Here is a 26,628-nt window from a genome sequence, read left to right as displayed (position 1 = left end):
TTTTTCCCTATTAAATGGACTATAAAGATATTTAATGCTTCAAGACTTTCTATAGGCTAAACTTCCTTTTATTGCATTTTCACAATGAACTTTTACATAAAAACTTAAATAAGGCTGCAGCCCAACATTTCTTGGAATTGCTCCCACACTTTTCTGATTCACAGCCTTGGCCAAATTCCTAAATAGGTTCAGCATATAACAAGTCACACCCACACAATGCCTACACAAATGATGTAATACTGACGAGCAAGCATGTTCACATGCTAGGAAGGAAACAAATAAGCTACCTCCTTAATATTTCTTTGGTTGATGCACTGCATAAAGATCAGTATTCTGTATTTTAGTATTAGGGATTTTACAAAGGCTTCTACCATAAGCTTGTGAAAGCAGAGACAAAGCTGAGTGTTCCCTGAATTTCGGGACTACACTGACATCTAGTCAGAGTGTTGCTGTATTTAAAGTGAAGATGTTATTGAGGAATTTCATTATGGTATACTGTATAAGAAAAACTTATCTGGTTTGTGTGACCTGCTTCTACACTGAAGATACTGTCACAAAATCATACAATTAAATGTATCAGCTTCTTTATAATGGCTGCCAAAAATTTTAAGTCTTCATTTTTGTCTCACTTCTAGAAGACGTATAGGCCCTTGTGCCATGCATTTGTGAATAACAGATTATATTCCTGGCTTCATCTAATCTTTCCTGCTCTAAATTTTCTGTTTCCATCATCATCTCCACTTATTTTATTTACCATTCACCTATAAAAGTTTTAAATGCTTTCAGGAACAAAACTGGATACAAATAAATGCACATATAAATAAATATATACAATTACTTTTAATGGCTTAAAATGTTTGTCTGGTATGATTTTATTTAAGTTGATATTTAAACATCTATAGATTTGTGATGTGAAAGAACTTCATCTTTGTTTTCTAAAATTAACATCATAAAATATAATGTAAATAGTTAAATGAGTATTGTATTTTTAAAAACTTTTAAAAATAAAGGTGTGCAGAATGCACATACCTACTCTACAGATCAATTCTATAAACATCCCCAACACATACAATCTTTTAAAAGCTCCTTCTAGTTTTACTCTCCCCAGAACAACTATTCAAGTCCTATCTCTTTCTCTTCATATAGCTCCTGTACCAATTCACTGTTAAATTATAATACACTTTAACTTGTCCTTTTTGTGTCCTGGAAAATTTTCTCTATGCTTTAACTGTTATATTAATGGCATACAGACACTGGGCTACTTTAAGACAATTAATCTTTATTTAATATTCACCAACATTGCTTTTGCAACTGTTGGACATGCACTGGGTATTCAACAAGTATCTTTCCTTTAAAATGTCTCAGAGCATAATAAATCACCACTACTCAATTATTTTACTTTTCCCTTTGAAATTAAATCTCTGACACACAAAAATTAGTAGGTTCTCCTTATCTTTCTCCCTTAAATTGTTATTGTTACATGGACAACAATATATGGGGACTGACTTAAGGGGGGGAGGGGGGCTGGGTGGAGGCGGGGAAATGCAGAAAAGGTGGGAACAGCTGTAATAGCATAAACAATAAACAATTTTGTAAATTGTTGTTGTTGCTGTTTTCCTAAAGGTTGTTACTGTGTATTTTCATGTATTAGATGTTAGGCACACAGAAGTCAGGAACCAGACCTACATTCTTCTGTTTCAAATATCATATGCCATTGAACACTTAATAAGCAATTTTAATAACAAGTGTCACAGATAATGTTTCTCAATTTTGCTTTCTCCCATGAAATTCAAGCTTCTTGAAAGGACATTCACATAATTCATGTATCACTCAGTACCTACCCTTGCTATACTTTACACACATATTACTTTAGCAGAGGATAGATAAAGTTATGCATTTATACATGATTTGATATGTATATTCTGACTTCTGTGATAGAGATAAGGAATATCGGTAAAATCACCAGGGGAGAACAAGCTGTGATCATGTTAGCATGTGGACAGGGAAACGACCTTTTTTTCTTTTTTTTTTTTTTTACAAAAATGAAACTACCCTGATTTAGGCAGCTAATAAATAGCATGCTATATTTTGTTCTAGAGAAATAAGTGAGCCCAACGGATTGGAAAACTTTGATTGTTATAAAGAAGTATAGATTAATGGAACCAAAAATACAACAGAAATAAAGTGAATAAAATTAGGAAGTCATCATTGTGTGTATCTTTTGATAAGTATAGAAGTGGCACATGCAGATTTCTATGTATGTGTACACTTTTTTGCTAAGTGTTTAGAAGTAAAACAAATGTGGGAAAAAGCATTCATTACCTTTCCAAAGGATCCCTGACCAAGAACCTTCAGCAACTCAAACTGTGCAGGGTCTGCTTTCTCATATCCTTCCTTAACATGATGAGTAATAGGAATTTCTTTAACAACTCCTTCATCCTGAAAAATGAAATCCAAAGAATACTCATATGCAGTTGCAGCATCTTATGATAAGCTAGTTTAGAGTCAGAAAACATACCACAAATAACTGAAAATGCAACTCCTTCAATCTAGCAGTTTTGCAACCCATTGGCATCCCCATTTCCCTGTTTCCGAACACAAACAGATACACTGCCACCACCATCCCTATTATATAATTTCACGTAAATAAAAGCATATGAAATCTATGCTTCAGCCTTCCTTTCCACCTAGCTATAACAAAAACAAACAGCAGAGTGTCTTAAGTCCCTCACTGGCATGTAACTTAGAAGGTGGAAACAGAGAAAGTCAAGAGATAAATAAAATTTTGTAAGGTGGAGAGCATGGCAAATAAATATGAACCTCAGAATCTCTGTTAAATAGTATTTTCTATACCTTTTAAGTGATATATAAATATTTAAATGTCCAATTAGCCACATCATTGGAAAAGAGACTGGCATAACACAGAATCTGTTAGGCCAAAACAACACTTTTTATTAAAACATTGTATATTAGTTATATGCCAGATTTCCTAACACTTGGTTGAGGCAGAAAGGAAACCACCCAGAGAGTGTTTCTTCCCTTGGATGCAGCACTCTACTCCTTTGTGAAGACTACACTCAAGCAAGGTGTAATGCTTGTCCCTAGAGAAGCACAGTAGCTACAATAAAAACAAAACAAAACAAAAACACTTCACCTGTATTACATATCACAAAATAAAAGCTGGGTTATATTATCCAGCCTTCTCACTGTATAGAGGAGAAAACTGATATCTAGAGTTTAAGCTCACATGACTAGTTTATCACAATGCCTAGAAGCTTGGATAGCTTTGTATTATACAAGGTGTTGCAAAAGTGGGTTTATACTCATTCATATGAAAAATAATACAACAAATAAATAATAATACAAAAATAAACTCTGTGTTTCATGTGCTCAAAACTGTGCACCTACTTTTGACACACCCTATACCATATTATTGTGGGCTGGATGGCAAGAATGTCATCAAAGGTGACTCACCAAAGCAACCAAGAGCACAGTCCCAAGTAAGCTAGGCTTCATGACACCTAAAATAACTTCCGTGTTACAGACGTAGTCAGACATTCACTCTTTCAAGAAGGGCACTTAGGCAGAGAAATGTTAACTTTAGGTAGAAGGAATCACTAATCAGTCAGGTACAAAGAATCAACTCTAAAATAATAACTAGATGTTTTTATACATAAATACAGCATTTCACTGGACCCTTTTAACTAGCTATGAGACTGATTTTCCCCTTTTTTAAAGTCAAGAACTTTTTTTGATTTCACCTTTTATTTCTTCTTTGATCATTTTTTTTAGTAGTATGTTGTTTAATTTCCACATATCTGTGGGGTTTTTTACTTCTCTTTGCAGTTGATTTCTAATTGCAAAGCACTGTATTCTGAAAGTATGCTTGGTATGATTTAAAACGTTTTTTTAATTGTTGACACTATTACAGATGTCCCCCATTTTCCAAAACTGTGACCCCTCCACCCAGCCCCTGCTTCTCCCCCTGGCCTTTACCATATTGTTATCTGTGTCCATGGGCTATAGGTATATGCATTTGTTCTATGGTTAATCTCTTCCAGTCTCCCCCACCGCTTACCTGAGTTTATTTTATTCATGAGATGCCATGCAAAAGTGACATCATATGGTATTTGTCTTTCTGTAAGTGTCTTATTTTGCTTAGCATAACGCTCTCCAGGTCCATCCACACTGTCACAAAGGGTAAGAGTTCCTTCTTTTTTACAACTATGTAAATGTACCATAGATTTTTCATCCACTCATCTACTGAGGGGCACTTAGGCTGTTTCCAGCACTTAGCTATTGTAAACAGCGCTGCTGTGAACATAGGGGTGCATAGGTTTTCTTGAATTGGGGTTTCAAGATTGTTTGCGTATAATCCTAGCACTGGAATTTCTGGATCAAAAGGCAGTTCCATTTTCAGTTTTGTGACGATCCTCCACATTGTTCTCCAAAGTGGCTGCCCCGGTCTGCATTCCCACCAACAGTGCACGAGGGTTCCCTTTCTCCACGTCCTCGCCAGCACTTGTTGTTTGTTGATTTGTTGATGACAGCCATTTTGACTTCTCTATCTCTGCAATGGCTAGTGACATTGAGCATTTTAAATGCTCTTCTTAAATTTGTTGAGCCTAGTTTTGTGACCCAACATATGGTCCATCTTTCAGAATGTTGCATGTGCACTGGAGAAGAATGTATAATCTGATGTTCTGGTATGAAAGGCTCTGTCAATGTCAATTATGTGCATTTAGTCTACTGTGTCATTTAATGTCAATTTTTTAAATTCTATGTTTGAATGTTCTATCTATAGCTATCAACGGAGTATTTAGGTCTCCTAAAATGATGGGGTTTTTATCAGTTTCTCCCTTTAGTTCTGTTAGTAGTTGCTTCATGTATTTTGGTGTACTTAGATTGGGTGCATATATATTAAGAAGTGTCATGTCTTCTTCATGTAGTATGCTCTTTATTATTATAAAATGTCCATCTTTGTCTCTTGTTACCTTTGTTATCTTGAAATTCATTTTTTTTTCAGATATAAGTATGGCTACACTTACTTTTCTGTGGATGCCATTTGCTTGTAGAATAATTTTCCACCCTTTTACTTTGAGTTACTATTTGTCTTTTCAGCTTAGATGTGTCTCCTGAAGGCAGCATATAGTTGGGTTTTGTTTTTTGATACAGTCTGCTACTCTGTGCCTTTTTATTAGTGAATTCAGTCTATTTACATTTAGGGTAATTTTTGCTGTATGAAGATTTCCTACAGCCATTTTATCTGTTGTTTTCTCGTAGCTCTGTGCCTCCATTGGTTCTTTTCATTGTGTTTCTGTCCGTGGTTTTTGTTTGGTGGTATTCCATACCTTCCTTGTTTCCTCTTTTTTTTTTTTTAACTTATGTTCCTCAATTTTTTTTAATGTGGTTGTAATTAGGTTTATGAAAAAGTTACATATATACAGTAGTCCTTTTACTTTTGAATGCATCTAATCTCCATCCCCCTTTGAAAATTCAGACTTTTACCCCATCCCTTTTATATTTTTGTTGTCATAAATTATTCCTACTTATGTGAGTTTTTTGGTGATCTTACTCATACTTTTATGCCCTGGCTGGTTTAGCTCAGTGGATTGAGCGTCGGCCTGCGAGCTAAGTGTCGCTGGTTCGATCTTCCAGTCAGGGTACATCAGAGAAGGAAAACTCTGACTCCAAAAAACCTCCGCTGCCTTGCGGCATACCTCTTATGGGGAAAGGCTAAGGGAGTAAACCCCGACAGAAAATCCGGAGCCGGAGTCCCTAAGGCGGTTTGATGTTGTAGTCAACACCGGCAACTCCTGCGGCGCACCTGAGGCCAAGCTGTATTGACTCCGTCTTTCCCTTGGACCCTTCAGCTGCGAAGAGAGGGGGGGTCTGCTGCATGGGCAACAGCAGACCCTCCATATCACCCTGCCCAGGCTCTGTAGCTTCAGCTCCACTGGAGAGGACACTCCAGCGTCATCGCAAGATGTTGATTCAACACGGGAGGAGACAGATACCATGTCACTCCCGAGTTGGACTGCACAGCCATTCTCGGCGGTGCCGATAGACACTTAAGAAGCTACACCATCGTCTCTCGAGATGGACGGCTGCCGACAACTCATACTTTTGTGACCTTTTGGTCTTTGTTTCAGGTAGAATAAATCCCCTTGAGTATTTCCTGCATTGGAGGTCTCTCATGAGTAATTCCCCCAGTTTCTGTATGTTTTGAGAAGTCTTCATTTCTCCCTCATATCCAAAAATAACTTTTCTGGATATATTATTCTTGGCTGATAATTTCTCTCTTTCAGTAGTTTGAATATTTGGTTCCACTCTCCTGGTTTGTTGGGCTTCTGCTGATAAGTCTGATGATAATCTAATGGCTTTTCCTTTATACATTACTTTCTCCTTTATAGAGACAAATGAGAATGACAACACACATATCAAAAGTCTAGGGATGCAGCAAAAGCATTAGTAATAAGAAGAAAGTTTTATCACTACAGACCTCCTCCATAAACAAGAAAAATCTCAAGTAAACAAACTAACATTACATCTTAATGAACTAGAAAAGAAAAACAAAAGAAGCTCCAAGTCAGTAGAAGAAAGGAAATAATAAAATTGGAGCAGAATTAAATGAAATAGAGAACAAAAAGACTATACAAAAAATAATACAACAAAGAGAAACTTTTTTTCAAAAAGATTAATAAAATTGACAAACCCCTGGCTAGACTCACTTTAAAAAAAGAGAGAAAGCTTATATAAATAATTATAAATGAAAGAGAAGTTACCACAGATATCAGAGAAATACAAAGAATCATGCTAGAGTACTATGAAAGACTATATGTTACCAAATTCAATAACCTAGAAGAAATACATAAGTTCCTAGAAATATATAACCCTCCTCCTAGAGTGAATCATGAAGAATTTGAAAATATAAATAGATTTATCAACAGTGAAGAAATTGGAACAACCATAAAAACCTCCCAAAAAGTTAAAGTCCAGGACCAGATGGCTTCACTAGTGAATTCTACAAAACAGTCAAAGAAGATCTGACACCTTTCCTTCTCCAGTAAACTGAAGAAGAGGCAATACTTCCCAATATATTTTATGAGGCCAAAAATAACCCTGGTATCAGGCCCTGGAAAGGATCACACACACACACACACACACACACACACACACACTGAAAACTACAGACCAGTATCTTCTTATCTTCTTATGAATACAGACACAAAAATCCTAAACAAAATACTGGCAAATTGCATGCAATAATACACTAAAAAATTAATACATTATGATCAAATGGGGTTCATTCTGGGGTCACAAATATGGTTCAGCATATGCAATTAGATCATTGTAATACACCAGTTTAATAAAATAAATTAGAAGAACAATATGATTGTACCATTAGATGCAGTGAAAGTACTTGATAAGTTATTTGCTTATGATTAAAACACTCAATAAAATTGGTATAGAAGAAAAGTACCTCAATATAATAAAGCCCATATATGAAAACACTTAGCCAATGTCATACTCAATGGTGAAACACTGAGAGCTTTTCCTATAAGATCAGGAAAAATACAAGGATGCCCACTCTCACCACTCTTAATGAACATGGCTCTGGAAGTCCTAGCCAGAATGCAGAGGCAAGAGAAATAAAATGCATCCAAATAAAAAATTAAGAAGTAAACCCCATGTGGGAAGGCCACCCTCCCCTCCACACCCCCACTCTTATTAGGGTTTTCTGGACCCAAGGGTAGGTAGGACGACGACCATGTCCAGCGTGAAGCAGCTAGAGGAGCACGAGACCTTCGCCCATTGTCCTTTACAAGATTACAAAGGGTCTTAATATCTGAGAGGGAGGCATAGTTATTTTTTACCAACCAGGGGTATGGACTTGGGGGGGGATTGCTGGGGGAGGGGGGTGCTGGGTGGAGGGGAGCAAGGGGGAGAAAATTGGAACTGTTGTAACAATATAATCAACAAAAAACATTAAAAAGTTAAAAAAAAAAACAAAAAAAATTAAGAAGTAAAACTGTTACTTTTTTCAGACTACATGATTCTTTAAATATAAAATTCTAAAAATCCACCAAAGAAACTATTAGAAACAATTTACAAATACAGTATATTCGCAGGAAACAAAATCAGTGTACAAAAATTCACTTTTTTATATACTTAGCAAAGAAATTTAAGAATAAGAAATGAAAAAGAATTCCTTTTGCAATTGACTAAAAAGAATAAAATGCCTAGAAATAAAATTAACAAAGGGTGGGAAGGACCTACATACTGAAAATTACAAAGCATTATGATGAGATGGAAAAAAAAAAAAACACAGTGAAATGGAAAGATATTTTAATGTAATCCTCATCAAAAGCCAATGGTATTTATTAAAGAAATAGAACAAAGATCATCATATTTGTATGGAACTATAAAAAAACCCAAATTGCTAAAGCAATCCTGAGAAAAAAAGAATGAGGCCAGAGGTATCACACTCCCAAACTTCAAATTATATTACAAAGCAACAATAATAAAAACAGCATGGGGATGGCAGAAAAAGAGACACACGGACCAATAAAACAGAACTGAGAACCCAAAAATAAACCCATGCTTATGTGAATAATTTTTCAACAAAGAGTCAAAAATACACAATGGAGAAAAGAAAGCCTCTTCAATAAATGGTGCTGGGAAAATTGGAAAGCCACGAGCAAAAGAATGAAATTAGATTAGTTTGTCCCCATATACAAAAATTAACTCAAAATGGATCCAAGACATATATATAGATCTGGAATAATAAATTACATAGAAGGAACCCACATTCACCGCTGGTGGGAATGTAAACCGGTGCAACCACTATGGAAAACAATATGGAGGTTCCTCAAAAAATTAAGAATACAGTTACCATATAACCCAGCAATGCATCTTCTGAGTATCTACATGAAAAATTTGAAAACACTTATTTGCAAAGATGTATGCACTCCTATGTTCATTGCAGTATTATTCAGAGGCCAAGACATGGAAACAACCAAAGTGTTCTTCAATAGATGACTGGATAGAGATGTGGTACATATATACAGTGGAATACTACTCAGCCATAAGAAAAGATGAAATACTGCCATTTGTGACCACATGGATGGATCTTGAGAAGATCATGCTAAGTGAAATAATTCAGACAAAAAGTTAAGAACCATATTATTTCACTCATATGTGGGATATAAAACTGAAAGCAACAAATGAACAAACAAGAAAAACAAACAAAAACTCATAGGCATAGACAAGAGTCTGGTAGTTACCAGAGGGAAGGGGATTGGTGGGTAGCAAATATATGGTGACAGAAGATGATCTGACTTTGGGTGGTGGGCACACAGTGCAATATACAGATCATGTGCTATAGAAATGTGCACTTGAAACCTATGTCATCTTATTAACTAACCAGTGTCACTCCAATAGATTTAATAAAAAGTTTAAATGAACTTTTAAATGAAAATATATATGCTTTGTAGTTGACATTTTCGGATTATTCTAAAGTATGGTATATTTGTATAAACCTTTGCAATATATGTATACCAAAAGCAACAGCAGGTTGTATTCTCTTCCTAATATTACAGTTAACTGAGTTTTTATCACATATTGTTAATGTAGTACTAGTTTTCAGAAAAATGGAGCATAACAAAAACATACTGATTGGAAGTTTTTTCTAGCCAAAAGAAATTTGCTGGAAGAGTCAATACACTTTATTAGTTTTGGTCCTACCTTTGCCATGTGTAAGCTAAGCAGCCTTCACCAAATCAGAAATTACTCTACTTCAGTGTTCTCACATGACAAACTAGTTATGTTAGGTGGGTCTTTAAGGTCCCCTCCAAGTCTGTGGTTCTATATTGAGCACAATGCAGTATTTTTATGTTTAAGAAGGCACTTCAGTTTCAGCTGTGTTGAAGAGCATGATTATAAACCTGAATCATCACTAGAAAAATGTTCAGAGCTATGAAACAACTGTACTCTATTTCAGCTAATTTCACTGAACCCAAGCAAGTATTGTAAATAAAAATGTCTGTCCAATGCCTCTTCTTCTCATTAAAATTGATATGTCCCATCCTTTAAACATGCTAGGTAAAATAACTCAGAGAAAGTCAAATACCATATAATTTCACTTATACATGGAATCTAAAGAACAATATAAACAAACACATAAAAGAGAAACAGACTCATAGACAGAAGTTTTCTTTCCAACATCAAATGACTGATTTTAGGCAAGGCTGATTATATGATTTTTCAACTTCATAGAAAATGATGATAAACAGAAATATGGAGGCTAAATCACAACCAAAACAGTCTAAACTCTACAATCTGTGATCTTTTTAATTCAAGGGCCAACAATGCTGTAACACTGGAAAACCACAATGATGAAAGACAAACCACACTGCCAAATACACTACTGCTCCATTCACTTGGCAACTGATTTGATTAAAAGGAAAATAATCACCTATTAATCAGAAGGAAAAAGAGCTGATGACAATCTATTAGGAAACCATATTATGGAACTATTAAAACAGTTTCAGAGGACTGTGGAACTAAGCATAGATATCACCAAAAAACAGGTAAAAACAAATGAAGAGAAATTTTTGAAGTCTATTTTTTGTTTTTCACATCTTATTTAACATCTGTTCAAACGTGTGCACTTTTTTTGTGGGTAAATAGGCCAGTTTGATCACCCTTTGATTCCAAGAGGCATTAAGTCATGGACTTGTTAAAACATACGTGTGGAGATCTGGACAAGGAGCTTGATATACACTTTTTATGCAATGAGAGACCCGGAGTCACTGAAAACCAGGACAAGTATCAGCATACTTTGAAAGAAGGCTAACAGAAATAATAATATAACTGTCAAAATACCACTAGGGTGAACTAAACACATTAAATGATGTACACATTGGAAAGTAATTGCAAAATATTTACGTTTGCAAAATAGTTTCAGTTTGTATGATGACTGAAAACTAAACAAGGGTGGCAAATAAGTTCCCACCTGGGTTGGTTTATTCCACTTACTAGGGTCAGCTCTTTACTTCCCTCATCTATAAAATGGGAATAAAACCTGCCCTATACATTTCAGACCTCAGTTTTAAAAGTCAACTGAGAATTTTGACAACCACAAAATGTCTATAAAAATTGAAGTTATTAAACTTATTTATACCATTTATCTTTGCATCCCTTGTGGTATAGCATACACTCTAATTTATAGTGGCTATCCGTCAATATTTAGTTGAACAATAATTGTATATCAAAGAATTTTGTATATCTGTAGTACAAAGGTTCCAAAACTTTTTTAAAAGGTCATCGTATGCTACGTGTATTATAGTTCAATAAAGTTATTTAGAATAAAACATTTAGTGCTCTAACCGGTGTGTCTCAGTTGGGTGGGTGTGGTCCCAAAAAGCAAAAGGTCACCAGTTCAATTCCCAGTTAGGGATACATGGCTGGATTTCAGGTTCGGTCCCCAGTTGGGGTGCATTTGAGAGGCAACTAATTGATGTTTCTCTCTTGCATTGATGTTTCTCTCTCACTCCTTCTCCCTCTCTTTTCCTCTCTCTAAAAATAAATAAAATCTTTTAAAAAGAGAATAAAACATACAACTAACAAAAAAACAGAAGCAAGCACCAACTTTGAAACAAAAGAAAAATACTGAAATACAGCAAGGCTAATGTTCATCAGAATGCAAAGACAAATAAATAGAAGAAGAAGAAAAAATCTACCACACAGGAAGCAGGACCTCCCACTTAAAATACTCTCTACTCATGGCTACACATGAGTTTAAGTAAAACACGCTTGTGAAAGAATATTTTAAAAGGATCCTTTTGAGAAATATATGCCAAGAATAGTTTCTAAAATTAGAAACTTAGGGCTTAAAATAACAACAAATCAGTTTTTTATGTTCATTTTCAGTTAAATATAAAATTTACATTACATTTCTGGTTAATAAAATTATAAATCAATTTAGAGATTTGATACATTGTTGAGTTTGTGCTAATAGAAGCAACCAAATATCTAATTGGTAAGTGAATCTTCTTTTCAAATTCCTAAAGTATTGGTAGCATTAAAAACATGTACTTTATTTCAGGAAATAACAATCATTCCACACAAACTTTAAAAGTAAATATAAATGGACCATGGACTAAGAAACAGAAGATATCTACTCTTGTTTTAACAACATAAATAATTAAGTCTTATCAGTCATCTACTAAAAAAAAAAAAAAAAAAACTCAACATATTTTTTCTAACATATACATTGTTGGGAACACTAGGGGACCAGGTGATGAAATATGTTATCAGATACCTTTCATTAGTGAACTGTTACTGAACACTTTCCAAATCTGAAGGGTGTCTCGAGAAGTGAAACAATTCCTCATAGCAAATCTTGACATATTAAATTATACTAACAATAATTCACCTTTACTAATCTTATGCTAGATATATATGCAATTTGGGACACATTTTATTTAATTTTATTTTAACTGAAGAAAAGAGAGCAAATGACCATGAAAATCTAAAACTACATTAATTGAGATGGAGTGAATTGGCTGTCCAAATCAGTGAATTAAAAAACAACATTAGGCCTCATACACAATACCTCAAGTTCAAATTTAAAGAATACTATTTGAAGAATGTATACATCATCCCTGGTTGATGTGGCTCAGTGGATTGAGTGCCAGCCTGTGAACCAAAGGGTCACCGGTTCGATTCCCAGTCAGGGCACATGCCTGGGTTGCGGGCCAGGTACCCAACTGGGGGCATGTAGGAGGTAACCACACATTAATGTTTCTCTCCCTTTCTTTCTCCCTCCCCTACCCCTCTCTAAAAATAAATAAACTTTAAAAAAAGTTTTTACATCATAGAGCAGTCTCTAAAAACCTCTATTTTAAAAAAAGACAAGCACAAAAATCACACAGCTGCCAGAATTACTTTTGAATAAGCAACCACAACCAAAAAATCCTACATATGAAAACATAAGATAGTGGAATGATAAATTTATATATTTAGTGTTTCTTATCACCCATATGACTTAATTTACATAAGTATCTGAATCATCACACAGTGAAAGTACTTTCCTTTTTAAAATTTTTTCAACCACAGTTTACAGTCAATATTATTTTTTTATTAGTTTTAGGTGTACAGCATAGTGGTTAGAGAACCCTATCCTTTACAAAGTGTTTCCCCCAATATTTCAAGTGTCTGCCTACACTGTACATACTTATTACAATATTATCAGCTATATTCTTTATGCTGTACTTTACATCCCCATGATATGAATCTAGTAATCATCTGTCACAGTGCAAATTTATCACAATATTATTGACTATATTCCCCTTCACTTTTTTTACCCATCTTCCTACCCACCTCCCTCTGGCAACCATAAGTTTGATCTCTGTTTATGAGTCGGTTTTTGCTTTGTTTTGTTTGTTCATTTGGGTTTTTTTTTTTTTTTTTTTACAGTCTACATATTAATGAAAGTTTAATTTGGAAAACTATATATTTAAGTAATACATTTACTCATATACTGGCAAGTAAAAATTTCATCCATTACACTTAAAATCAGTGAATTTCAAGGCATAAAAATTACACCTCAATATGGTTGTTTAAAAAATTCATGTTTAAGAGTTTCTAACAGGAAATCTGTCTTAGATTTTGACCTGCTATTGTTTTATTACTAATTGGATTTGCTTATTATTAATGTACCTGAGTAAATTTTTTTAATTTACAGAAGATTTTCTGCTTTGCCATTACTCTCTTTCCTTTTATTCTAAAAATGCAGCTTAATAAGTTAGCATGAATACTTACTTGGCAGGAATCTGCTTCTCCCTCTTCCATAGGCTCATCAACCATTTTAAGATGATTTACCTGCAAAATAATGTTCAAAAACTAAAGTTCAAGAGTACCAGAACAAGGGTAATAACTAAGAAAAATATAACCCTACGCATTTCCCTTCACAATCTAACAATATCCACACTTACTGAAACATAAAAGGACAAGGGACACATAGAAGGTATTTGGAAAAGAGATATTAATAGACATTCTAGATTGTCATTGAGAATCATTGAATTTCATAGTTATATTTTTCGTTTCATATTGTTTAGAACTTTGCTATGTTGAATGAACATATGACATGTGTACTTTCATTAAGACTGCCCCTAACCAAATATATGAGATTAGGGAAAAATGCCACAGAAAAAATCTGTTGTGGGGATATATTCAAAGCAAGTTAGGATCTTTTACATAATTACACTGCTGTTGATCATTTTCCTTGCTTTCAGTTCTAGTAAATTTTGAGTTACTCTATGGAAGAATAAACTGTAGGATAAAAACATAAGTGGCTGTGGAAAAAATTATTTTAATACACAAAGCTCAGTAGATAACAATATTTATTCTTAAAGCAGTATTTCAGGAAAGATCAAGTGTAGAGGACTTAGATCAAGGGTCTGCAAGCTCTGGTCCATGGGCCTAATGTGGCCTGCTATCTGTTTTTGTAAATACATTTTAACTGGAATGCAGACACATCCATTTGTTTCCATATTATCTATGGCTGCTTTCGAACTGCAACAGCAGAGCTGTGCAATTGACAGATATCCTATTTCTGCAAAGCCTAAAATATTTAATATTTGGCTCTTTACATAAAAAGTCTACCAACCACTGATCTAAGATGTTTGAAATTAAGTAAAAAAAAAAAGATGGTCTAAAAATTAATTTCACCAATGCCTATTTATGAGTCTACAGAAAAGTAAAAAATAAAAAGAGGAAACTAAATTAAACAGCCAAGATGGAATAAGCCTATCTCTCCTCTGATTATAAACTAAAAGCTTTAGACAAAATACAAAAATGAACTAGAGTACTCTGAAAATTAAACAATAACAAGCAGTTCATGGAGGGAGATCAAAATTTGAAGAATAACCAGTACTGCAGTGAGTTCCCTGAATTTATTTTCCACCTTTATCTTCTGACTTTGACCTGAAGAGAGACTGATTCAATAGGCATAAAAAAATTTCCAAGAGAAATTCCACTTTTTGAAGAGAGTACCAGGAAAAGACGCACTTTGGGTAGTTGAGGATAAGAACCCCAAATTTTCTTTTATCTCCCTTTTATTCCTTTTCTGACTTCCAGTACTGCTCCAAAGCAAGTCCCAGTCAAGACAAGACCTATATCTCTCTAGTCAGAGGAACCAGAAGAAGAGGCCCATATGATAAGAAAAGTATGGAGCTAATTGCTTTTTTTTTTTTTTCATTCTCTCCTTCACTTCACTTCCAGGGTAGCCCCGAAAGTGTAGAGCTATATGACAGCATGAAGGCTAGGGCCCTGAGGGAAACTCACATTTCTGAGCACATGAACAATGATAAAGGGCCCATGGTAACCGGAGAATCCACAGAAGAAATCATGGGGAGGGTAGAATGGGAGAAGGAGATCCCCTAATTCTGTCTACGAAGAGATAGATGTCCTGGTGTCAACAACAAACTGTGGAATAGAACCAAAGAAACCTAATGAAGCTTTGAAAACTGAACTGCAATATCAAGCACTGGTCAAGCCTCAGACTAACCACTGTATTAGCACATGCACTGAGTGGCACATGCAAGGTGCTAACACAAACACTCTGAAATCATAATTAACATGGGAACCATCATCCAGAGAGGGGAAGATAAAACTTGAAAGTGTCAACCTAACCAAGGAGAGTGTATGCTGAAAAAAAAAACCAGTCAAAATCAACGGCCTTCAATTCTAGATAACTCCAATATTGAAGTATATAACAAGGATTTAAACAAATAATATAAATATGCTCTGTTAGGTAAAAAAACATACTTGAATGAATGATAAAAAGTTCTAAGCAGAGAAATAGAACCTATAAAAAGAACCAAATGTAAATAATTATAGGACTAAAAATAATAATATATGCAATTTAATAAATACTGGATGGGCTTAATAAAAATGGAAATTACAGAAGTACAGTCACACTGCAGTACCCATTAGCTTCAGAATTCGTCAGAGCCTGTACTCATCGCATTTTGACAAGAAAAAAATGTTCCAGTACTAGGAGCTGGCTCAAGACTCATTGTACTTGCTAGAACTTGTATGAGTCATGACGCTGCCCCACAAGAGAAAATGCTTCATTGCTGGGTACTCGTTAAGTTTGTTTCAGCACTCGTCACAAGATCCACAACGAATTAACAACAAGTACCAAGGTACCACTGTAATAGTAAACTTGAAGACAGATCAATAGAAATTAACCAACATGAACAAGAAAGTGAAAAATTATCCAAAGCAAATGACCAGAGCCTCAGAGGCATGTAGAACAATAACAAAATATCTAAAATCAATGATCATTAACATCCCAGAAAAAGAAAAGGGTGGTACAGAAAAAAATGCAAAAATAATGTCAATTCCATTAATATAAAATGTTAAGAGGAAATTCTATTATAGAGACAGAAAATAAATTAGTGGTTGCTTACAGCTGGGGGATGCGTAGATGTGAGTGACAGTTAAAAAGTAAAAAGACTGTTTTTGATGTGATAAAGAAGGTTTTAAACCTGACCATGGTGTTGACTGTATATATCTGACAATATACTAAAATCAGGTAGGTTGTCCATTTTTAATGGGTGAATTGTATGTTTATGTAAATTATGTTTCAATAAAGCCACTTTTAAAAAATGGTTGAGAATTTCCCAAATTTGGTGAAAGATATAAATGTACAGTTTCAACAAGCTCAGTCAACACCGACAGGAACATAATTAAAGAAAGCTACCCCAACACATATCTTAATAAAGTACTCTAAACCAAAAGGAAGGAGAAAAACTCTTGAAATGAGCAAGAGAAAAACAACATATTACATAAATATCAAAATAACTACATGAGAAGTCATGAATGTAAGAAAACAGTGGAAGAATATTTATCTGAAGTAAATATAAATTTATGTTAACACAAAAATATACATGAATATGTATAGAAGCTTTGTTCATAATTATGAAAAACTGGAAACATTCCAACGTACTTCAACTGTTAAGTAGAGAAATAGAAAACCATTCATCAATAAAAAGGAAAGAACTATTATTGATACTTGTAACGCAATGGATAAATCTTAAGTGAATTTTACTAACTGAAGAAATTTAAACCCAAAAGAATAATATGTATGACAACAAGTATATGACCCTCCGAACAATTCAATCCTAGAGTGAAAGAATTCATATCAGTGGTTTCCAGGGGAAGGGTGTAGAAGAAGGGGTATAGTAGTCATCAATGAAAAGGAATGATCTATTGATATATTCAACAACATGGATAAATCTCAAATACATTATTGTATTTAAATGAAAAAAAAAAAAAGCCCCTAAAAGCTACATACTGTATGAGTCCATTTATATGACATTCTGTAAAAAGGTAACACTGTAAGGTATGGAGAAGAGATTTGCAGTTTCCTGAGGGTAGGCCCTAGGGACAGTGGTGCACAACAAAGATGCAACAGTTGGGGGGAGGTGATGAAACTATTCTGTATCTCTATTGTGGTGGTGATTATACAACTCTGTGCACTTGTCTAACCTCAGAACCATACAAGAAAAAGAGTGAATTTCACTTTATGTAAATTTTAAAATAAATGTATTAAGAAGTAAATTACCAAGCATTGTTTATTTGACTAGCATCTTTCTTCTAAAAAAAATGAGGAATAAAGTCACCAATAATGTCTATTTTGCAAATAGATGCATCAGTCCTTATCTCACTTGATCTTGCTGCAGCGTGCTGAAGTTGACCATTCTCTGCTGAGTCTTTGTCTTGTATGATAACACTTTCATTTTCTTTTACTCCTATTTATTTGCTCTTTTTCAGTATCCTTGAAACATTTTAGATCCTCAGGAAATGGACTTCGGTCTCCTTCTCATCTCACTCCAGACAGCTAATTGTTTCCCCAGACAGTTAATTTACTGACAAGACTCACATTTACTGAGACTACTCTTCTCAGCACTTGATCCATACACCCAACTGCCTATTTGACATTCCCACATGCTTATCTCATATGCCTCTCAAAAATAACCAATACAAAAAGGAATTAGTGACCCCCTAAATCTGGTTTCCTCCAGGGTTACCAATGTCAATACATAGCACCGTCTACCGTCTTATCTCACAAGCACAGATAGACTATGGGGGATGAAAAAAACGGTGATGGATTTATCATTAACATATAGGAAAAGGCACATTCAACAAAGTAGTCCACAAACCAATATTAACATAGGATTCTGATCATTGAAATGTGACTACAAAATGACTCTCAGGATGACCCATATAAAAATAATACTGCTTTCCTCTGTTACCTTAGTTACTGGTTACTTCCTATTAATACCATTTTATGACTAATTTATCATAAAACTGTAGGTCTGAAGGAAATAGAAATAAAATAAATTTAATTAAGCCAAAGAGATCAATCACTGTATCCTAAAAATCAATTCAGTCTACAGAAATATTCTTTAAAAACAGACACTCCATTACTCCCACCTCATCTACATTAAACAAGGTACTAGGTTGTCACTGTAAGAGTATTTATTCCTATAGAGGACCTCAGTATTCACTGGCATGTACTAAAATGTATGAAAACAAAGCTATTTTCAGAATTCTACAGGGCATTAAACATTGATTTAAAAAATAACATTTACAATTTGAAAAGACAAGCAGACATGCTGTTTCCCCCAATTAAGTGCCAAATAAGGAAGAAACAATTTCCTACAGAAGACTCTGGAAAACTTATCAACAATTATAAAGGTAGTAATAATTAACTCAGATACTTGGAAACCCAAGTAAACAAACTATCCTAGTATAATTCTTTAATATTACTTTCATCTGCTCATAAAATAATGAAATAGATCACTTTAAACAATTCTTGGCAAATAGAGGTACTAAAGTGAGATAATGTACTCACCTGGTCTCAGAAAATCATATAGGTCACTCAAACCTGTCATTTTCTTACCAGTAATGACAAAAGCAGCTCAGCGTGGAAAACTGAGCTAAGAACAATATATATTTTCCCCCTCAGATCCTTATAATTGGAGGTGGTGTGGGAAATGAACAGATAAGTACATATAATTCTATAAAAGGGCTTTTATCTGGCCACAAGAGCTCTGTTGAGTATACACCTGTTCCTCCATGTTGACTCAAGACCAATGAACAAAGCTCAAGAGTTGGCGCTGAGAGATATACTGAAGATGCAGAGAAATAAACAAGTAAAGAAGAATAAGGTAAAGGAAAGTGAGAAGTATGGCAGACAAATTATCAACAAAACATACATAAGACACTAATCTTCACAACAAATTTGACAGTATTATAAATTTTCAAGTATTATGCAGGATCCTCAAATTCCACCTAGTAAACAAAAGCACTATATTTATACAGTACCAAATGTTAAAGTGTTTAAGAAGCTCACATCTAGAGAAAATTTTCTCTCTTCACATTTACAGGTTAGCCACTGACAGATACGGAAAGAAGAGTTCTTCAATTTTTTCACTTCCTTTAAATAACTAGAGCAAATTACATCTAAACTTAGAGGTGGGTCCTCATCTGCCTAGAAAAAAGGACTATGCCTGTATATTGAATTAGCCTATGACAAAATGAAAGAAGCCTCCCAGTTCACCAATGAGGCAAACGGATTCTAAGATGAGCCTCCACAATCCTCAGCTCTTGGTGTTCATGCTCTTACATAACACTCATCACTTTGAGTGTGGACAGCACCTGTGTCTTGCTTCCAATCAACAGAATATTGAAAAGGTGATGGGATTTCATTTCTATGCTATGTTATAACAAGACTCAACAGACTCTGTTGGCTTGATTGAAGGAGTTGTGTTGAAGAAGTTTACATAGCATAGCAGCCTCTAGGTGCTGACAGCAGCCCCCGGAAAACACCCAAAAAGAAGCCAGGGTCTTTAGTACTACCACTGCAAGAAAAACAATTCTGCCAAGAATCTGAAAGTATAGTATACTTTCTCCAGTCATTCCTCCAGATAAGAATGTAGGCCAGCTGTGCTGGCTGGTGTGGCTCAGTGCATTGAGCACCAGCCTGTGAACCAAAGGGTCACTGGTTCGATTCCCAGTCAGGGCACATGTGAGAGGCAACCACACATTGATGTTTCTCTCCCTCTCTTTCTCCCTCCCTTTCCCTCTCTCTAAAAATAAAATAAAGTCTTTTAAAAAAAAATGTAGGACAGCTGAAACCTTGATTACAGCTTGTGGGACCCTAAGGAGATCTAGTTGAGCAATGTCTGAACTTGTGACCCATAAGAACTATAAAATAATAAATGTCTTGATTTAAGCTGCTAAAGTTGTGGTAATTAGTTATGCAACAATAATTAATATAATCAGTATTATTATTAGACAAAAATGTGATTTAAAATTATCCTCTAAAACACAATTTGTAAAAACTATTTAAAGTTTAATATTTTTTTTCTTCTATTTTTTGGTTTTTTGTCGATTTTGTTTATTTTTTCAAAGAACCAGCTCCTAGGTTCGTTGATCTTTTGAATTGTTTGTTTGGTCTCTATGTCATTTAATATTTTTAGAATATTATCTTCACATATTAAACTCATGTCTTTCTTCTCATTTGGTGGACATGAAACTATAAATTACATACTAGTAAATGAACTAGGAAAATAATCAAGTAAAGTCAAATTCCTGTTAAAAAATAATCATAGGAGTACCTAAATAATTTTGGTTTTAATTAACTTAAGATTGAGTAGTTATATTTTATCCTTTATCCTATTTTCTGAGAAAATCAATTAACAAGTTCATAAACACAGCATAGAGAGCATAATGTCATATTCCTTTAACAATCAAGGACATTGCAGTGTCTTAAGAGGCATCCCTTACTATACATACAATGGAATATTATTCAACCTTTAAAAGGGAATCCTGACACATGCTACAACTTGGATGAACCTTAAAGACATTATTATAACTGAAATAAGCCAGTCACAAAAAGAAAATACTGTATAATTCCACTTATGTGAGATACCTAGAGCAGTCAAATTCATAGAGACAGAAAGTGTAATACTGGTTCCCTGGGGCTGCAGAGAGGGAAGATAGAAAGTTATTGTCTATGATGAAAAGAGTTCTGGCTTTGACTGGTGTGGTGCAGTTGGTTGGATGTTGTCCCACAGAGCAAAAGGCCGCTGGTTCAATTTCCAGTCAGGACACATGTCTGGATTGCAGGTTTGGTCCCAAGTCGAGCATATGAGAGCAATGTTTCTCTCCCTCTCCTTCTCCCTCCCTTCCCCCTCTAAAAATAAATAAATAAATAATTTTAAAAGAGTTCTGACCACTGTACAACAATGTGAATGCACTTGATACTATTGAACTGTACACTTAAAAATGGCTAAGTCAGCAAATTTTATGTTGTGTAACAATTTTAAATGCTATACAAATTATAAAATAATAATTCTACCATATTCAATACATTTCTTGTCATAATCATCTAAACTTAAAGCTACTTGTGGAAAGATGCCATGCTTTATTCATGAGACAGGCATAATAGTAATATCATGAAAAGAGCAAAGCTTTGGTTTTAAGCAGATGGAGATTCAAATTCCGAAAGTGTACGTTTACTGCTTTGAAAAAGTTTCAACTTTCTTAGTCTCTATTTCCTCGTCTGTAAAATAAGCAATTTAGGGTTGTTTTCAGGATTAATATAATGTTCTTAAAGCAGCTGGCACAGTATGTAATATATACCTAATACATGCCTGATGTGTGAATGTTTTCCTGCCAATGCAAAATACTGAAAAAAGTACATGAAACATTTCAGTTAATAATTCACCAAAGGTGAATAGTGTTACCTGTATACAAAATAAAACATCTGTGAATAAAACCTTACTGCTCGTTTATCATACACTATTGATTTAATAATTTTAGCTTTGACATGTCATATTATTGTGGAATGATTACTTTTAAAATACCAATAGAACTATTTTAGGTCAACTTTAAAACAATCTTCCAAACCAACTCAAAAAGGTACGTACATACTAATGCACATACACCTTGCTTTAGAGAATCACAAATTGGAGAAAAGTAAAAAGCATCTTTCTATATTACTATAACAAACGATAAATTTCACTAACAGTCTTTTTGGGGGGCAGAGGGGTGCATTTCCAAAACTATGGGTCTTTTTATTTTGCATTCCATTATAGAAGGTTTAATTTGTATCTTGAGTTTTAAAATACCAGATATATTCATAGGTTTATTAATAGTTACGGCCATTTCCCCAGTAGACATTTTGTCTTTTTACTCTATATTCACCATAGTACCTATGGAAAATTGGATAGGGCTTACAACATTCATGTAAAACTATTTGTTTTAATCTTTTATGGCTTTCTAATTATATAATATTCCTGCAGTTTTTACCCCAACAGGTTAATCATTTGAAACCTACTCACCTAACAACTGTCATTGCTTCATTGAAGATATAAGAAAGAATAATTCTATATCAAATTGATCTGAAAGAATTGTCTTTTAAAGAGTCTCAGGATGGGATTGCTTTAGGTGGTATGGACATTTTAATGATGCTGATTCTTCCCATCCATGAACATGGTATATGCTTCCATTTATTTGTGTCTTCCTTACCCTGGCTGGTTTGGCTCAGTGGATTGAGCGTCGGCCTGCGAGCTAAGTGTCGCTGGTTCGATCTCCCAGTCAGGGCACATCAGAGAAGGAAAACTCTGACTCCAAAAAACCTCCGCTGCCTTGCAGCATACCTCTTCAGGGGAAAGGCTAAGGGAGTAAACCCCGACAGAAAATCCGGAGCCGGAGTCCCTAAGGCGGTTTGACGTTGTAGTCAACACCGGCAACTCCTGCGGCGCACCTGAAGCCAAGCTGTATTGACTCCGTCTTTCCCTTGGACCCTTCAGCTGCGAAGAGAGGGGGGGTCTGCTGCATGGGCAACAGCAGACCCTCCATATCACCCTGCCCAGGCTCTGTAGCTTCAGCTTCACTGGAGAGGACACTCCAGCGTCATCGTAAGATGTCGATTCAACACAGGAGGAGACAGATACCGTGTCACTCCCGAGTCGGACTGCACAACCATTCTTGGCGGTGCAGATAGACTCTTAAGAAGCTACACCATCGTCTCTCGACATGGACGGCTGCCGACAATTTGTGTCTTCCTTAATTTCTTTCTTCATTGTTCTGTAGTTTTATAAGTACAGGTCTTTTACCTCCTTGGTTAAATTTATTCCTAGCTGGCGAGGATGTGGAGAAACGGGAACCCTAGTGCACTCTTGGTGGGAATGCAGACTGCTGCAGCCACTATGAAAAATAGTATGGACTTTCCTCAAAAAACTAAAAATGGGACTGCCTTTTGAACCAGTGATTCCACTGCTAGGATTATACCTGAAGAATCCTGAAACCCCAATTCAAAAGGACCTATGCACCCCTATGTTCATAGCAGTGCTATTTACTATAGCCAAGTGCTGGCAGCAGCCTAAGTGCCCATCTGTAGATGAGTGGATCAAAAAACTGTGGTACATATACACAGTGGAGTACTCTGCAGCAGAGAGAAAGAAGGAACTCCTGCCATTTGCGACAACATGGGTAGAACTAGAGAGAATTATGCTTAGTGAAATAAGCCAGGCGGTCGGTGTAAGACAAATACCATATGATCTCACCTAATACTAGAACCTGATGAACAAAACAAACAAACAAACAAGGAAAATAGAACCAGAGGCATGTAAACAAGGAGCAGACTGACAGTGACCAGAGGGGAGTGGGGAGGGGGAGAAGGGGGCAAAAAGGGGAAGGGTCTGGTCAAAGAACAAGTAAAAAGGACCCATAGATATGGAAAACAGGGTGGAGATTGACTGTGGTAGGGGGCTGTGGATGGGGCATGGGAGATCAATGGGGGAAAATTGGGACAACTGCAATTAAACAATAATAAAATGAAAAAAAGAAAGGAAAAAAAAAAAAAAAAAAGAGCCACAGGATGGGTAAGGTAAGTGTGCACCACCATCAAGCTATTCATTTAGTTGGTTATTTAAAATCAATTATGAGAATCTGCTAAAAAAATTAGTTGATAAAACATATCCATGTTCAAATCAAATTATAAAAACAGTGTGCACATTTAAATATGGAAGGGGTGGGCTGGGTGGGGGAGAAAAATGGGGGAAAAATGGGACAACTGTAATTGAAAATCCAAAACATAAAAAATAAATAAATAAATAAATAAATAAGGATGATCTTTGAAGTATTTACCATTCTGGGTTACCTGCGTTTTTGAATTTCAACTCATCTTTACTAAGGTTCAATGTCATATCTTCCCCTTGTCCTTCCATCTTACCATACACAGACTTCTATCCATAAGTACTGTCTTACTTATTAAATTTCTGTTCCACCACTCTAACAGACTGCAGACTCCCTGAGGGAAGGGATCACACCTACTGATGCTCTGTAACCCCAGTATATAGCATATTATCTGGAACATAACAGAGCCTAGAAAAATGTGTGTGGAATGGCTGCATTTGTAATCTAAATAAGTATAAAAGTAACTTCAATAAGAAGAAACTGCCATAGATTTTTCTTAGATATTATTTTCTTACTTGAAACATTTAAAAGTCATTTTGAAACCTAATTTCATAAGTATTGCCTATAAGTCAGTTTGCTCATCAATTCTGAATTTTTAATTCTAGTAGATAACAGAAAGTCAGCTCTTTCAAAGTCATTTTAAAAATACACATACAAAGATTGGGTTATTCATAAGATTTTTTAAAACTATCTTACACATTTTTAGTATTTCATATCAACATACAAATTAATTCAAGAGGCTATATTTTTTCAGTCGGATTCATAACCCTAAAACTTGTCAGCAGCTTTAGTACAAACTTAACTTTGCAAAACATATTCTGAAGCCATTAGTCTAAACTGGGGCCCATAGTGTGAGAATATATTTTATATTTTTAAAGAGTTGTTTCTTAAAAAAAGAATATGTGACAGAGGTTAATGCAGCAAATGAAGTCTAAAACTCTAAAATACTTATCTGGCCATTGGTCTAAACTGTATATTTTTAAACATTTATAAATTAATTAAATTTTGGATGACAGAGGAATGGCAGTATGAGAGATCCCCTTGGTCTCTCCCCTTGAAGTTTCAACAAGTTGAACAGCTATAACTCAACAAAGGATTCCTTGCTAATGCACAAACACACCTGAGAGATCTGTGCCTTGAATCATCTAAGTGTGGGCAAGTGGGAGAAGACCAGGGAGCCGAGAAGTGAAAAAAGTTGAGATGAGCCACATGTGCAGTGTGACAGCCAGGAGCTTATGGCAGGGCTCTGCCTGGAGAGGGGAGGAATCAGGTTGTGGCTGGCATTCACTTCAGCCGGTAGGAGCAAGGAGATTTGGTGGGCATTCCTGCAGGAGTAAGCAGTACAAGTTGGGGGGCTAAACCCAGAGACCCGGACAGGGACACAGCACCTTGGGGCCGTGGTTGTCAGGCAGTCCACATTCCAGACAGAGAAACAAACCCACAGAACATGACTGCCCTCTAAGCTCCCACAGCTCAACTCCCTTTGCCCTTGGTGTCGGGTTGTTGGGCATATTATTTGCAAACCCAAGCCCTGGTACTACAAAATCACCTTTTCCCTGAGCAAAGGGTGCACTCTGTGACTGGGCCTGGGGTCAGGACATGGGGGGACCACGCAGAGGCCAAGATTGCCTTTTTCAAGAGAGCAAAACAACAGAGAAGATAGCTGGGATCCCCCAGTCCACCCCACCCCAAACTTACACATTGCTACACTGATGACAGCACCTGGCTCCAAAAGAGAGCCTGGGACTTCATGGATTTGGAACTCCAACACCCACTGCGTTCCCCTTGCAGTTTTGGGTCCCCTGGGACTGGACTGACTGGACCGCAGGAAAGGAATCAACCTACCAAGGGAACTCTACCTGGTGGAGATCTGAAGAGCCAGGGAAGACAAGAGAGCTATAAACTTGTGATTCACTGCCACCTACTAAAAATTAATAGAAAGAACTCTTCATATTCATCTGCTAGAGAAGTGCCAGTCATACATAGATGCCTAGACAGAGAAGGAATTAATCAAATCACATGAATAATCGAACTGACAGCTCAGAAAGGAAATGAAGAACCTCTAGAAAAAAACAAAACATCAAGACACGGAAATATCTGATATAAATGAAAGAATTCAAGAATGCAGTTATAAAAAGTACAGACAGGCAATTTAATAAGCACAGAAAACAAATCAATGAACAAAATGAGTATTTTCCAAAGAATTTAAACTTTAAAAAGGAACCAAACAGAAATTCTGGAGATGAAGAACTCAATAAAAAAAGATCAAGAATGAATAAGCAAGCATAGGAAATAGTCGACCAGATGGAGGAAAGAATTAGTGATATCAAAAATATAAATCTAGAAATTATGAAGAAGGAAGAAGAGAGAAACTTGAGCATAAAAAAAATGAAACAACTTCACAAGAACTGACTTCATCAGAAAGAGCAGTATAAGGAAAATGGACACACCAGAAAAAGAAGAGAGGGAGAAGGGAACAGAGAGCCTATTCAAACAAATAGTTGATGAGGACTTCCCAAACCTACGGAAAGAGCTAGATCTTCGCATCCAAGAAGCAAACTG

General features: G+C 35.5%; 1 protein-coding gene across 1 annotated transcript in view; it reads right to left on the bottom strand.

The window, feature by feature from the left end:
- RPS6KA6 (ribosomal protein S6 kinase A6) overlaps positions 1–26,628 on the bottom strand; it is a 94,331-nt gene that overhangs the window by 54,133 nt on the left and 13,570 nt on the right. The window contains exons 2-3 of the mRNA XM_090263954.1: positions 13,828–13,887; positions 2,323–2,439 (exon numbers count right to left, since the gene is read on the bottom strand). Coding sequence (XP_090120080.1) covers positions 2,323–2,439; positions 13,828–13,887 — 177 coding nt within the window. The remainder of the gene's footprint in view (positions 1–2,322; positions 2,440–13,827; positions 13,888–26,628) is intronic.

This window comes from Furipterus horrens, unplaced genomic scaffold (assembly GCF_987537825.1).
Source record: "Furipterus horrens unplaced genomic scaffold, mFurHor1.1.pri manual_scaffold_17, whole genome shotgun sequence".
Lineage (NCBI taxonomy): Eukaryota > Metazoa > Chordata > Mammalia > Chiroptera > Furipteridae > Furipterus > Furipterus horrens.
Note: the sequence above shows the minus strand (reverse complement) of the source record. Positions and strands in the feature narration are given on the sequence as shown.